The 16,029-nt window shown below is 39.6% G+C and overlaps 1 protein-coding gene across 2 annotated transcripts in view; it reads left to right on the top strand.

Annotated features, from left to right (window-relative positions):
- The window catches only part of sorcs3b (sortilin related VPS10 domain containing receptor 3b), an 87,001-nt gene that overhangs the window by 50,678 nt on the left and 20,294 nt on the right, over nucleotides 1-16,029 (top strand). For both annotated transcript variants that reach the window (XM_035956496.2, XM_023288562.3), the window contains exons 2-5: nucleotides 10,891-10,958; nucleotides 14,737-14,836; nucleotides 15,001-15,159; nucleotides 15,307-15,380. In XM_035956496.2, the coding sequence (XP_035812389.1) occupies nucleotides 14,801-14,836; nucleotides 15,001-15,159; nucleotides 15,307-15,380 (269 nt within the window). In that variant the 5' untranslated portion in view covers nucleotides 10,891-10,958; nucleotides 14,737-14,800. The remainder of the gene's footprint in view (nucleotides 1-10,890; nucleotides 10,959-14,736; nucleotides 14,837-15,000; nucleotides 15,160-15,306; nucleotides 15,381-16,029) is intronic.

Genomic DNA, 16,029 nt, shown 5'->3' with positions numbered 1-16,029 from the left:
AGAAGCCCATGGAAGCATCTCCATTTGAGTAAAGTAGATGCACTCGTTTTGGCACAGATGTCTAGCTATCAGTTAAGTCTCTGACTTGACTCATGATCAAAACTTTGCAAGCTGACAACTTTATTAACACAACCCAACATCAAGCAACTGCAACAACACAAGATATACTAGTACTGCAGCAAGCCAGCTAATATTATTTACTAGTACAATGGCAAGAAGGCCAGCTCGCTGTCTGTCGTGCAGCTTTTTATTTAGCAAATCTTCTGCCAGCAAGTAAAGGCCAGCCTTTAGTCTGGCCCAGCTTCTTTCATGGTCACTCTTCTTTTTCTCTTCCTGACTTCCTCCATCAACATCCTCTTCTGCCTTTTCATCTCTGCCACAATGTCCCGACTGAGAATCTTCTTCCTTCTTTTTGTTTTATGGTTGCTGGAAACCAGTGCTAAGGTGGTGTCCACACTGAGAATATAAATCTAGTTTCATCTTGTAGTTAGCTGAATAGTGATTTAAAACATCACACACTTTCATTAGGAGATTGTACCTGCTCATCCAAGTTACACAGTGCAAGAATCGGGTTCTGTAATGTTAGATAATGTCACTTCAGTCTTTGATTATATCCTCATTTAGTTCAGTCTTTCTACGCTCTGCTTATATTTGGTTCAATGCTCCAATTTTCCATACGGAGATAATTGAAGTTTCATCATATTGGACCGTCGCATAATCATGTCTGTGTGATATAGAGACGTTCTGTAAACAAAGTGTAAATAGTCTAGTGAAGCTAGGATGGTGCAATAAGCCCCTTGGAATTACTGTATTTGAAATGTGGTTGTTTACACATATTATGATTAAACACCATCAAATTTTATTGATTACAACGAGCAGGTAAACTAATAGAAAACCAAACAAATTCATTGCTCAGAATGCCACTTTTCACCCAATTTATGTTAAAGGATATCTCTGTAGCATCAAATGTTCAATGTAATTAAATCAAGCCAGCATAATAAACAAACAGCCAATCTTGACCTAGTGAGGGCTGCATTATCAACCATGTGTCCATCAATTACGCTTATTTGCCAGTAATGTGCAAAGTAGTTACGACTGTGTTTTGAAAGACACATTTTGTAGCCCAGAGACTTTTTTAACTTAATCACCCAAATAAGTGAATATTAACGTATTTGACAAATTGCAAAGCGTTGACACTTCAGGTAAAAAAATATCTGGTTGTAGCAACCAAAGCATGCTAAAACCTTTTTCTATTGTTTGTGTACTCAGCACTTTGTTAATGTTGTTGCTATGCAGAGATAATGGTCTTGGTTAGATTTTGAAGAATTTGACTAGAAGCACGAGACACTACATGTTTAGGTTAACATTGAGCTGAAACCCCGATATGTCCCTAACCTTAACCAAAGGGTTTTTATTGTCTAAACTGTTGGAGATGATGTTTCTGGTGTCAAACACCTGTGTTTTGAACATCCACCAGGGTTGCCAGATTTGCAAGTCTCTGTAGGGAGAAGGATTATAGCCCCATGGCTGAATATGAACACAGCATTTCTTCTGTTTTATTAGAATCACTGATCCAAAACAAGGGAGAGTTTTTTTCTATCAAGACTATCCAGATAACATTACATGTAAAAGGTCATCACTTAAATGAACAGATAAGCTTTTATGAGGCTGCTATCACAAAAACATCACTTTGTAACCAAAGTTTCATCCTCACAGAAATGAACTGAAATGACATTTGGTTTGTCGTGTATTGTCGTATGCACTGAACTCAGTTCACTGTTATCCTCTCATTCTTGATAATAATATTCTGGAAAGAAGAATGGTCAATTTGCTGGACTACAACTACAACTTTTTGTCTGAGAAACCTACCCAAATGATAAGAAAAGTAGCCTTAATTATCATGAGTCACAACAAACTTCCCATTTAGTGAAAAAAAAACAGAAGTAAGTCGCCCAACTGGGCAGAAAACCACTGACAACCACTCTCCAACCACCTCCCAGTTACTCCAGTTTAGCACAAGAACATAGCACTTAGGTTTCTTGAAAAAGAAAAATTCCCACCAAACATAATCCTGGCAGCCTTTATGCTTCCCTCCAAACATAACTGGCAAAACAAAATAGTGGTACATAAATATAATTCCTGTGTGAAATCAAAACTGATGTTAACCAAACTAAAATGAGTTGCCCGTCTCTGCCTCCATGCATTATGAAAAATGCAAATGAGCGACAGGGGGAAGAAAGACAAATTGTGGATATGTGGGAGACATTTAGCTCATGATCCCAGTTTCACAGCACTTTTGGCAGTGAAGGGGGTCATTTTAGGTGGAGGGCTTCTCTCTTCCAAAATCTCAATTTGGACTCACTACCGCCTTTGGCTCCAGCTCAGACCCCCCCGGGCAGAAGCCGAGCCATTAGGAGCCAAAGCTGTGAAGGAACACAAGAGACTGGAAGAAATGTCTAAATGGCATTAGATTGCACAAAGTTCTCCAAAATGCAAACTAGTGTCCAAAGTTATTAAAAAATAATAAAAAAAAAAATGTTCATTTTATATTAGATTTTATACCATCACATTTCACCCTGGTTAATTTGAAATTGTAGTTTTATTCTATTGCTTAATGAATAATGTAGAAACATACCGACGAGTGTAAATGTAGTCGTGCTACAGTACCTTCCACCTCTGAACTCTACATATGAGCAGTCAAGAGCAGCACAGTGCACAAATCCTCTAAGAGCAAAAATGCTAATGTTGTATTTTTGGCTCTCCACACTGCTTACAATGCATCAAATTAATTTTAGATTGCACGGTATGTGACTAAAACTTTGTCAAATGTGTCAAAACATTTAAATGGCTTCTAAAATTGCCATCAGATTTGTCCTTGATTGCTGTTTTCCACCTTTTTAGTGCAAACCACAGTGCATTATGGCATGGCAGCGTCAAAACACAGGAGGAAGAAAAATAGCAACCAAGTGCAGTTTATATTTCCATACGAGTCCATTAAACATATTTTATTGACTTTTTACCCCAAGCTTTCTTTTAAAAAATAATGCAGACCAATCACAATCTTTTATCCCAGTAAGGGCAAACAGCACGCTTTATTGTGTATTGTCGTTAGCAGGAAGAAAGTACAACATACCCACAAGATCTCACAATAGAGCTGTATTTGAAGTGAAACCCTTTTATATTCAGCCCATTTCATTAATTTCCCCTCCATAATGGACTGAATTGATTGGTGAAACCTCTCAAGCTTGAAGCATCAGGGTTATATGACCACAGCTCAGGAGTCGGGTGGATAAGCAAACATACAGACTAATGCACAAGGGACATTTTCCTGGGGTTTACTTGATGAAAGCCGAATCCCCCAGCGTATGTTTTCACCCACAAAAGTACAAACAATCAATTTGGTCCACAGATAAGCTGAGGACAGAGCAAGGCCTCTCTTCGACTGCACCATTTCTCTTAAAAGACATTTGTCTCTCTGCTAAGTGCTCTACTTTGGAGACGTCCTCACCGAGCCACAATCAAGATGTTGTGTTTTTCTTCCCTCCACCCACTTGCGGTGCATCTTGATTTTGCCCTCGCTGCTGTCAAGCCTTAAAGAAATTTATGCAAATTTGCTACCAATACTGTATTTCTTTTCTCTGCAGGTGTTTGCTTCAGATAATTTGTAATAGATGCATGAATATATTAATCTTTAATCTTATGAGAAGAAAAGGAATAACAATTTATGACTAACAAGTTGAATGTAGTGTGACACTTAAGTGTTGAGCTCATTTTGATGTACGGATTACTTTTTTTTACCTCTATGCCGGTGCTAGATTTTAAGCAAGTCCCATTTGGCTCAACAAATGACACAAAACGCTCATTTTTCTTGTGCTTCCATGGTGACCTTTTCGACTCATAGCACAAGAGATGAAAATTAAAAGTGATAGTTGACAACAGACCTGATGGGCGCTCGGTGTGGGAGGGAGATGTAGGATATTAATTAGAAAGTTGACGTAAAGAATGCACAGTGTTTGTCAAATTACTCGAATGGCTCTTTCTTGCCCTTGGCTTCTGTCTTCCTTGCCTTAATGAAGTTGAGAATGTAATGAGCTTAGCAACAAATAAAACAGGTTTTATTTTTGTGTCCTCAGGATTGCATCTGCGTGAACAGGTCCGTGAAATGCAGTGTAGTGAGGTGAACAATGGAGTCCCAGCTTGCTCCTCTTGCATAGATATGCCAGCTTTTGGCATCTGATAATAGCCAGGATACATTAGGAGGGTCTCTGTGGATCAGCATTATTGGGCTCTTCCCTCTGTGCTCTACGGTTTTCACCCCACTTCCTCCCTCAGACCACTTCTCTAGCTGTTATTTAAACCAGTAATGGTGGACGGTAAATTTCTGGGTAATTTACACTGTGACATCAGTACGAAATTATGCAAATCACTCCTGAAATCATTTAAAAGCAAGGTATTGTCCCTTTTCGATCAAAAAATATTCCATATTGTTTTGAAGTGACTTTTTATTTTCTCTTTCTCATGTCTTCATTCACTGTAATGACATACAGAATTCCTTTTTGATCTATGACCTGTTGTAATGCCTGTTCTCTTTGCTTTGATCTATTTTACAGTGATATATTTAGTAAGTCTGTGTAATAGCCAGACTGATTCTGAATTCTTGAGGCCAAAATTGACGATTGATATTTGGCAGAATAAGCAACTAATGCTATATAAATTTTTTAAAAAATTATTTTTCAAAGACAAACACGTCTCTTTGCTGCTAAATGGCCACTAGTTCATCACTAACTGTGTCTGTCTGCTCTTTGGTGCTGAGCAGGTAGTGTACAGGAGAGCCTTGGGGCTGTTTGACTGTAAACAGCCGCCTTTGTGTCAAAAAAACAAAAAACTGAAAAATACACAGCCATGAAATAGTAAAGTTGCTGGCTGGAGATTCAGACAAGCTGCAAACCCAGCCTAATTCGAATGAATAAAAGTCACTAAGTATACAAAATTGTGCTTCAAACCCAGGAAAAAAATAAGCTGTGTTATCTGCACTGCAATGCTCGGAATGTATCCACTGAGGACTCTGATTCACAGCTTTCATATCAACCTCAAATGAACCAGACTAACCGTGCAAACTAACCTGAGGCATCTACTACAAAGCAAGTTTGATAGCCAGGATTTCTTTATGTCAGCTGGATCAAAAAAAAAAAAAACCTATGAGGGTACTTCAAAAAGTTCTTTGCCTCACCAGAAAAAGTCACAGGAGAAAGTTGTTCTTACATTACTTTTCAGCATAGTCTCCCTCAACTTCATTGCACTTGGTCCACCAATGTTCAAGCTTCGCTATACCTTAACAGAAGAAGGTCACATCTTGATTCTCCAGATACACCTGAACAGTATACATGACCCCATCATCACTCTGAAGCTACATTTGGCTGCTTCTGCCATCTGTGCTTTCCTCTCTTTTTTTCTTTGATTGCTTCAAACATTTGAGTTTTTGTAGGAAATGGTATAATGCTTTATAGTATACTTATGCCCAAAAATGGGAGTTCCATCCCTTGTTTACAGGTGAGGCAGAGAACTTTTTGCTGTACCTTCGTAAAACCCAATCAGAGAATAATGGGTTTCACAACAGTAGTTAACAGTTTTCTTTGTTAATCCAGGTCTTCTTCATCAGTCTCTGTGCTGGAACCCTATAAAAGAGGGTATTTGATGCATCATTTCACTCTTATTTCACAAAAAAAAATTATATGCTGCCTACATCAGTCATGAGAAACAGGTTGTTGTTGTTATAATGGAAAGCTACAAGGAATATAAAAATGAATTGTGGTATGAACCAATACAGGAGTGGTATACTGGTAGAAAATTGTTAATGGTGTAGGTTGACACATTTATTTTACCTCGCCTTATTGTCTTTGTTATAATGCACAGTGGAGAGAGACAGGAAATGTGGGGAGAAGAGTGGGGGAAAGACACGTAGCAAATGACCAATGGTTGGACTTGAACCAATGGCCGCTGCATTGGGAACTATTGCCCCTGTTTATGGGCTGCCCACTCAACCTGTTGAGCTACAGGTGCACCCTCAGCCCTGTATTTCTCCACGTTGGAGCTCTTAAACTTCATTCATTTAAACATGAGAAGATGTACGTCATTGGTTGAATACTCTTTGTAGTAAATACAGTATAGTATACAGAAGTGCGTAATCCTTCTGCTATTTGCTGCAATACCAGCAGTGTAAAATGGACTTCAACAAGCATTCATGCATTTTCTGCGTCAATAAATGCTTATAGGTTCCCGAACCTATGCATACATAACCTCCTCCAGAGCAGGTTAGCTGTGCAGCATATGTTGTTGTTACCATGGTGATGTAGCCAGGTTAAAACAGAGCCTTGAAAACTGTGGCTTTAGGCTCAACACTCCTCGCTAACCCATTAATCTTGCTTCGTAGTGCACGCCTTTGGTTGTTTTAACCAAACACAACACATTAAATGTGAAATCACAAAAGCACACAGTAGATACGGAATATTGCAGTCACTTTCACAGCTGTGGACTAAGTTGCCTAGTATAATAAATTAAGCACACAAGGCAACTTGCAGTAGTGGGCATGCACTGGTGACAATGGCACCAGATGTTGGCAGGACAGGGAAATGAAAACCAAGGAATGGTTTGTCCATTTGGCCCCATTCAGTTCATCACCCATGAATCCCAGTGATAAAACCTTATAAAACTGCCTGGAGTGAAATGTTCACCATGAGGTGGGTGATGGTAGCGATCCTCAGCTCTCTAGCGATGCGGCTCTTTACAGAAACAATCCACATCTTCTTCATCTCATTACTCATAGGAATTGAGTTGTTTTGCAAATTCTGGCATCCAGGGAAGATGCATTTGTTGGACTAAGGCAGAGCTAGCGAGCAAACTGTCGACTGTGGTAGGTGCAGTAACTCGTAAACGAGCTACTGATGCTGATGTGTTTAGGACCAAATCTCTGAATTTCCTTCACACAGTCTTTTAACAGGACATTTTACAGTGTCAAAATCCATTTATTCATGCTCAAGCATTGTAATGGTGACAATATTCCTAAATTACCTCAAACGTCTATCTAGCATTTCTTTACTGCTGTAAATTAATAAACCGCACTTACTGTAAACGTGCCTCTACACACACCTCAGGTAAATACAAAAATGGCCACACTCCAGATTTGTCAGATTATGTTTGGCTCCATCACTTGATGGATTCAAAACACACCTTTACTCTCCTTATCGAATCTGATAAGGTCACAAAACTGACCTCCAGACAGCTGTCAGAGAAAGCTGATATATTTGAATAAAAATCAGCTCATTAAAGCTTGTGTTTAAGAAAATGATTTAATTAGTGTTTATACATTCCAGCGAGTTGTCAGACATTTTAAGATTGTGGTTAGACTCAGAGGAGTGGAGCTAAATAGAAAGGGGTTACTCCCTGGAGATGGCTGCCTCGCTGTACGGATGCATTTACCCTACAGTACAATATACAGAAGCTTATGTGTATTCATGAGAATGTAAATGTGTGTCATTTTAGATGGCAACTTTTCAGATGATGCTAAAGGTAAATAGAATTGAGCCGTGTGTCAACGCTTCTCTTGAGTGTCAGCCGGTAGCCGTGTTGTTACAAAGAGTCTTAAATCATTCATTGCTATCAACTTTGGAGGTCCCTTGGAAATTAATTTAGCTCTTTCAGTCGTCCCCTCTGGTTATGTTCAAAAAACATTTTCAGATCTACATGAAAGTGGCTGCATTTCTCATATTTCTAAAGATTGTTCCTACTTGTCATGATGTGTTCCACCTGAGCAGAAAAGAAACAACAGTCTGGAGGTGGGGATGTTTAGAGTAAGGGTCCCTCTACTTCCTTTGACTACCCAATTAAACAGAAATAATATTTGAGGGGTGCCATCCTAATGATGCTTCACTGGGGCCTGAATAAGCAACAGGTTCCATTGGAAGTGCGGTGTTGGAAAGCACAATGTAACTGTGCTGATGTGCAGCAGCAGTCTGTTTCATTTTATTATTAGCCATATTGCAGGACAGTACATAGAAATGATTCATTCCTAAATTGTGAACTGTGTAGAAAACCTTCTGCCCACCATCATGGTGTTGAGATGCCTCTCACGTCCCACTGAAGCACCTTAAAATCTCAACATTTCTCTTTTTTTTTTTTTTTAAAGAGGGGATTAAAATGGAAATTGTAAAGACATTATTTGGTCTAACAGTCTGTGTCCACGACTGCATGTTTGAGTGCTTCTGCAAGTGGAGTGTGTAGATGTGTGCGGATGACGCATTTGCGTTGAGCTGATACAGTATATCACAATGACATTATGGCTCGACCACATTTGTTGCCATGGCGTCTGTCTAGTCAGCCATCTGAAAGAGTCAAAATCTTCGCGTGGCCAAACAGCATCTGACAGTGATATGCCTTTTTTGTGCTTTTTTCCCCTTATTTACCTCATGAAATATGCTGGATGTAAAAATAAATTTAAAAAAGACAACAAGAAACCACTGCAAAAGACAGTACCTGGAGAGCCTGTTTCACAAGGAAGAAAGAAACAAAGGAGGAGAGATTGAAAAATGAACGAACGAAAGGGAAAAGGAAGCAAAGAAGGGGAAGAAAGCGACAAGAATAGAATGTTAGGATAAAAGGATGACTAAACCCAACTCCTTGGAGGGTGAGAGCCAATCTGAAAAATGATTGGTTGACTTTCCCGGGGCAAAGCTCTCTTTGCTCACATCAATAAAACATAAACATGAATAAATGCACTGCTTTTGGCCTTCCAGGGTCCTTACTTAATTTCATGTATGGAAGTGAGCGATGATATGCATGGAGAATTGTATTTACCTAGAAGGCTCAAAATAATTCTGGAAGCCATTTTGTGTTTGTTTGTTCCCAGTCTTAATATAAGTGCAAGGCTGCATCATAAACTCTTAGAAGCGTGTGCTTAATGCGGCTTCATTTGTCGGGATCTCACAGTGGAAGTCGTGCACTCTCCTTACAGGTCTGAGCATTTGCATGTATAGTAGTTGCTCCCTATTGACTTGCGCCACAGATGCGCAGCCTATCAATAATGCCGAAGACGTGGGAACACACAGTCTCCAGTGATGTACTCTTGATGTATCCACTTAGGGACAAATCATCCAAACAGTCATCTGCCTCACTAGTCTGTTGGTCCCTGAGGTAGATCTGCACTGACCCAATTCAATGGGTCAGCTTTTGTTAATGAGGCAACCACACAGACACGTTGACAACAGTTAAGGGAGCGCTCTTAAATGGCAATTACAGCCTGGGTGCTGAGAGACTTTTTGTTATCGAGTTTTGCCGTTTGGGACTCTTTTTCGAGCTTATTTTACATCCTCAGCTAAATTTGTGAGCGTTTGATCAAATTGGGATTCACGTGCAAAACGTGGCACGAGTGATTGAAACTCATAAGACTGTGAACATCTAGTTTTTATTCACTCAGTTAATTTGCCTTGCTGGATATTTGAATCCCTATGGTTACGAATGAGCTGCCTCTAGTTTGACACTGATAAAATCAATTCCAGATTCAATTTACCTCGTCGTATTTATAATGTCCCATGACATAGAGTCATTGTTGTTAGCGGAGGAGAACTGAGGAGACAAACGATCAACAGTTTGGCAGAGTTTTTCTCTCGTATCTATTTTTCAAAGCAGGCAATTAGGCCTAACATCACAGCCATTTAACTAAGTCTGTACTCCAAATTGATTCAGACTCCAGCATTGGACCTTGCAGACATGGTGCATTTAGTTATGCAAATGCTTATCTCTCTGTGTGATTGGTTAATTAACCTGTAATGCAGATAGTCCCAGCCATGCACAGTGGCCATTTGATGGCTAAATTGTGGGTCAATTGGGTTTTTAACATTTTCAAAGCAGACTTACAGGCGTGCCTTTGTTCCTCTGAGTCTTGTGTGGCTTTTCACAGTTTAATGACTCGTTCCATGGGTCCCATAAGGTTAATGTGTTTAAACTCACTGTAATTGAGCTTTTGACCTATCTTTCTGTTTTGTTTTGTTTTTTTAAATCGTCATATTGTGTCATGTTTCCGCTCCTTGATTATTATTATCAACCATCCCTTCTCCCTTTCTTCATCCCATGCCCCAAACTCCTCTACGCTACCCCTCTTTCTTTGCTGAATTATGAGCATCCCCATGGGAAGTCATTTATAATGCCACTGGAGTGACAATAATGCGTATGCACACCATTTCACTCTGCCCTCTGTGCCTTGGCAGGCTTTTATGGGCCGCCTTTTTTGATTCCTCAGAAGCACATTGTCCAACCATCCTCAGAGAACACGCAAATGCATTTAGCACAAACTGGAAATGGACATTTTCCAACAAGTAAAATAAGTGGCACAACACAACATGTACCGTCAGCATTAGAGGTCAACATTTGTTGGTGCTTTGTTGGAGCTAAGTACTTTGCAAGCAAATGTGAGGCAGAAGTTTAGAAAAAGAAAAAAGAAAAGGGGCCTGAGAGAGGGTGATGCAGTGCAGCCACTGACTGCATTTCTTTTTATTGTTCACTGAACAATTATGTTCAGATTTTGCTGTCATGTAGGTATCATTCCACATGAGATACAGACACAACTCTTGACAGCCCACAAGGATTTTTTCAGATCCTGCCACCAGTAAACCGACGTCTCCTGACAACATGAGGATCACTTGTCATGGGGATAACATGCTGCATGGGACTGATATTTATTAGTAAGGAAATGTAGCAGCCATGTTGCATCCATTCCACATCATTAGGAGTAGACAGGAAATGTGTTCCGGAGGGAGGGGGGCATTTATGTAAAGACTTTTTTTTAAAAAATCAGATCTTGACATGTAATTAAATAGATCTACTGCTGTTCTGTTGTAGGTGATCCTGATCCTGACTAAGCTGAATGACTTCAACCTGGGGGCTGTTACTGAGAGCTCACTGTGGAGGTAAGCTTTTCTTTTTTAATCATTGCCATTTTTCCTTTTCCATCTAAACACAAAGGTTATGGCATCATTTCAGGAATTTTATAAAAATGCAAAAGCACAGGCCTAAAAACAATAAGAATAATGTATTCATAGGGAGTGCTATATCCTGTAAGTATGATTTATAGTGTTCCCCCTTGCTAGGATATGAACAATCAAGTTTCACTGGAAGCCAATATGAAATATGTTTTAATAAAGAGTTCTGAAGTAGTTCAGATTGAACCGTCCTCCTCTTTGCTTCCTGCAGTCCCATAAATAACACAACTAAAACCACAGCAACCTTTTAAAAACAACCTATTTTCTGTCCATCATCAGCAAAACAGCTTTTTGAAAAGCTGTTCCTGAAAGATAAACCGGAAGACTGATCTGAGAGATTCTGTGTTTGGATCTGTGGTGCTTTTCCTCTGACCTAGAAACTTTCTGATGGAGTTTTTGATTGATTGTCGTCTGTAACCTTTTGTTTCAGAAGCAATTGACATGCAATTGCTACTGTATAGCCGTAGTAATTTCATTGAGTATGTATTGAGAGGTGAGTTACAGTGCCCTGTCAGGTCATAAATAAGAATGGAGTTCATTAAGGATTATACCATAGAGCCCAATCCAACCTCTGATATGCCTTTTCTCTCACCTCTCTCATAGCCTGCAGAGAACTCATTTCATTCTGAAATACACGTGAAAAAGAGACCATCAGTCCGCCAAGCATAGAGTTTCAAATTAATATCTGTTTCACCAGAGGCGCCACTAAGATTTACACTCGACTTGACACATTTTGAAATCCCATATTGTGTACAGGAGGTCTTCCATCATCAAGGTGTCTGTTTAACAATGGCACCACAAGTAAATTAGAGTGTACCGCAGGGGGTGCACAAAGGCTCTTAGTATGGGTATTAGAAAATCTGAGATTTGAATGCTATGAAAAGAAAAGAGAGTAAATGATTTCTGTGACAACATAATAAATGATTTATGGCTACAGCTCTGGGCCACTGTTGGTGGCAAAATGCGACGCGCAGATCAATGGGTGACTTGCAGAAGCTATCTAAACACGCATCAAGCCTCTTTGTGTTTTGCGATGACTGTCTTTTCCGCAAAACAACCATCACAATGTAATAACGTCATATAAGAGGCCTTCATCTTCCTCCGCAATCAAAGACAGCTCCCCCAACTGAAAGGAGTACTTAAGCACAAATACAAATGTGTTTAGGGGTAAGTCTCTGAAAACAATGTCAACAGCAAATGGGACGATTCAAGTTAATGCGCAGACAATGATAGCAGACACTGGATGTCTATCCAATTATACAGTGAAATTACATTTGGAGGCACTCAGGTAGAACTGAGAGCTCAGAATCGCTGTTTCTGGTGAGAAGAAATATGAAGACTGGAATGACAAACACATCTACCCTTGTCGGGAGATGCGGCTCTGTGAAGTGGAAGTATGTTTCTACAGATCTGAATGTTCCTTTTACAAATAAGGCCAAGAACCGGGTCATTTACTCATTTATTTTTCTCTTTATTTGAGTATTTTTTCTATCACATCTCTCACAGTAAGCGTGTATATATCTTACTTTTGTCTGGCTAATTTGTTGCACTATAGCAACAGCATACCACACTACCTACTGAAAAGAAAACTGAATGAAAGAGGATGAAACTGAGTATCTAAATCAGGCGGAGAGAACAAAAGGCCATTCTGGCTCTTATTTAAGATAAAAAGCTATGTGAAAGGGGATTTCACCACTGCACTTGAAAGGATGTGTTCAGAAATTCCTCCCTCACAGTCTTCAACATGCAAAGATCTGCTAGTATGAAAGGAGAATTATTCCTCATATACTGTAAGCGTACAATGTGTTCATCACTCAGAATGATGTTACACTCGAGGACTGGCTGTGCTGGATGTTTTAGCCTTTTAAGTACAAATTGCATGTACTGTACTCAGCCATATTACTGTTGAGTCTTCTCCAAACCATACGTGAACTTCATAAATTGATTTCCTACCTTGCAGGCAGGCCCTGCTTTCATTACATGTCAGTGTAGCATGAAAATCACCTTGCAAAGACTTGCAGGGACTTGCTTGACATGTGATGAATGAATATTTAGTCTGCATGACGTGTTTGTCAAAGCTACATTATTGCTGTTGCAAAAAGGAACTGTCCAATTAATATGCCAACCTTTTTAATGCAGAAATATACCAAAGCTGTTTAACACATTAGGCTTCTCTTGATAAACATATTTTCCTGTTTGTTGTCAAAGACCGTTACAGTTTTAGTTTCCTTTAATGCAGCAGCAAGCATGAGTCTTCAAATTAGTCCCTGTGCGCTAATGCGTTACCACATAGTGACAACATACTTTTTCCTTAAATTTTGCAAAATGCTAAAGGTTCCCTGTGGAGTCTCCTTGTAAACATAGTTATATTTACATTCTGTATTCCTCCCTAAATTGCCTGTGTGTCCTAACAAGCCTGGTCAAAGCTTTTCAGTCCTTATAAAATATTTGCAAATATGATTTTTTTTTTTTTTTAAATATTTTGAAAGCTGCATTGTTTACATCCAGCCTGAAATTGGTTTGCAGCTGTGTGTTCCATCTTTTCTGTCTGGCATATCGCTCTTTCTTGGTAGGTTGCTGTCACCAGTAGCTGACAGGAATAAACTGTGGGATGCTGTACGCTGTTGCCAAATAATCTTTGAGGCAAATGTATTAATTTGCTTGCAGTGCCGCTTCATTTTCACCAGCTGATGTCAGCCTTCTTTGCATCTTATTGTATTGCTTCCGTTCACTCTTGTTTTTACAGCCTTCTTGCAGTATAGTTTCACATTACCACAGTAACACAACCTTCTATTTCAGCAGCGATGTATCTCCTCTCCAGCGGTTTGTTTGTGTCCTCAATCTAGCAAGCTGTTACCATCTTGAATTTGAGCTACAGATAAGGACCTCCTTCACTTTTGTTTGTGTTCTAAAAGATTTACTGGATTATTTGACTTTTATTTTTTCTTTAAATCACAAGAGTGACTTTCTGGATCTTCTTTATTTGTGATATTTGAGCTCTACAGTTGACACAACAACCTACACACAAGGCTTTTGAATTTAGATGTTAGAGTCAGTTAATTATAGCTTCACTTAATGTTATGTTTATTTTGATTTGCTACAGTCTTGTATATATTGTAAATACACAGCCATGCAAATTAGGGTGTGACTCTTTAGACTAGCAGGCTTTAGCAAACAAAATGGAGATCCACTCATTCAATTTTGCTTACTAGCGGTCCAAGGTTTATTTAATCAGTGATTTATTTTATCTGTCTGTCTGCAAAGCACATTTCTGTACAAAAAAAACAAAACAAAAAAAAGCTCTGCATCACTGACTACTTGAAAGGTTTGCTTTTTATTCAGCTGCCACCCTCTGCATATTTTTTCATATTTGGTTCTTCATAATTTGAGCGCATACAGTAGATAGACTGGCAGAGTAATGGCACTTTTTGGTGTAGCACATTTCTTAAAACTACAAGAGCAACAAAAGCGACATTAGCATGAATTTAGTCTCTGCAAGTTGTTTTTCATCCCTTAAAGCAAAAGACAGCCTAAATGGTAGAAAATCAATCTTGAAATGTGCGGCATGCTCTGGAAAGGCAGTCTTGTACAGAATTAGTGATTTGCAGTTAATGGACTAAAGATGCCAAAGCGCTGCTACGGTGCTGAATCTGTGTCTAATGGATTTCTTCATCAAACATGCGATTTGTTTTTTGTTTGTGTCCAGATCCACGGATTATGGCAGCACCTACACCAAACTCAATGACAAAGTGGGTTCAAGGACGGTTTTGATGTACCTGTATGTCTGCCCAACCAACAAACGGAAGGTCAGCGTCGTCCGTTGCTTTTATCTCTCCGTCTGATCTCTTCCAAGCTCACTCCTGACATCGAATTATAGTTTCTTAAAATTGCTGCCAAATGACGGTATCTCTGTGTCTCTCTCGCTCTCTCCTCTAATGCTATATCCCTGGTCTGGCCCTCTGTACTTTAGATAATGATGCTTAGCGACCCAGAGGTAGAGAGCGCTGTTCTCATCAGTTCAGATGAAGGGGCAAGCTTTGACAAGCATCCCATTAACTTCAACATCCTGAGCCTGCTCTTCCACCCCGCACAGGAGGACTGGATACTGGCTTACAGTCATGACAGCAAGGTAGCTTCTGAGTGAATCCGCAATGAACCTTTATGTGAAAGTACAGTAATAGGCGCTTTTAAAAGTTTTGCTTGCATTTGATTCTGCTGTGGATTCGGTGATGGTGTGACGAAGTGCGACTAAGATCGGCCTAATTTTGTCTTGCAGCTGTACAGTTCAATGGACTTCGGGAGGAAATGGCAGCTTGTTCACGACAACGTGATGCCAGGCAGATTCTACTGGTATGATTATGTGGATCCTATTTTTGAGCTGTTTTCTGCAGTGATTGATTGTAATTTGCATAATGATAGTGTTCATGACCCTTTGCTGTCAGAAGGATCCCATGACCTCTTGTCAGAAGCAGATCTCCTCCATTGCATCCGGCCACAAAACCGATTACATCCACGTCACGTAGACCTGAAAGAATATAGTGCTTCTTTTTTCATAGCAAACATGACATGCTGTTTTTGTTGTCGCTGTCATTTAGTCTGCGCTGACACAAGGCAGTGAATATTGATGCGAGCCCGTTTATCCCTCTTTGTCATGGTTTGTGTCAAACCAAGTGTGTTTTAGCCGGGAACGAAAGGACATTGGTTGGAGGACATCCTCTCCACATGCATCAACAGCGAGATGTTTGATACAAAAAAAGAGGAGCACAGCGGGTTTAACGGTCTCCGAAACAATGCATTATTTTTGCTTTTGAATTCTATTCCTTAACGCACATTATGTCAAATAGTTATTTATCAAAATGGTGTTGCAGGCGTCTGCAATTTCATAACAACCCACAACAACAACAACCCCCTTTCCCTTGTTGTTTCCTTTGTTGATGCCTTAGTGAATTGAGATTAATTGCCGCTGGTGTTGCAGATTCTACATTGACTGATTTACACA

The sequence above is a fragment of the Amphiprion ocellaris genome, chromosome 16 (assembly GCF_022539595.1).
Source record: "Amphiprion ocellaris isolate individual 3 ecotype Okinawa chromosome 16, ASM2253959v1, whole genome shotgun sequence".
Lineage (NCBI taxonomy): Eukaryota > Metazoa > Chordata > Actinopteri > Pomacentridae > Amphiprion > Amphiprion ocellaris.
The sequence above is the reverse complement of the archived record's forward strand: the minus strand, read 5'-3'. Positions and strand labels throughout refer to the sequence as shown.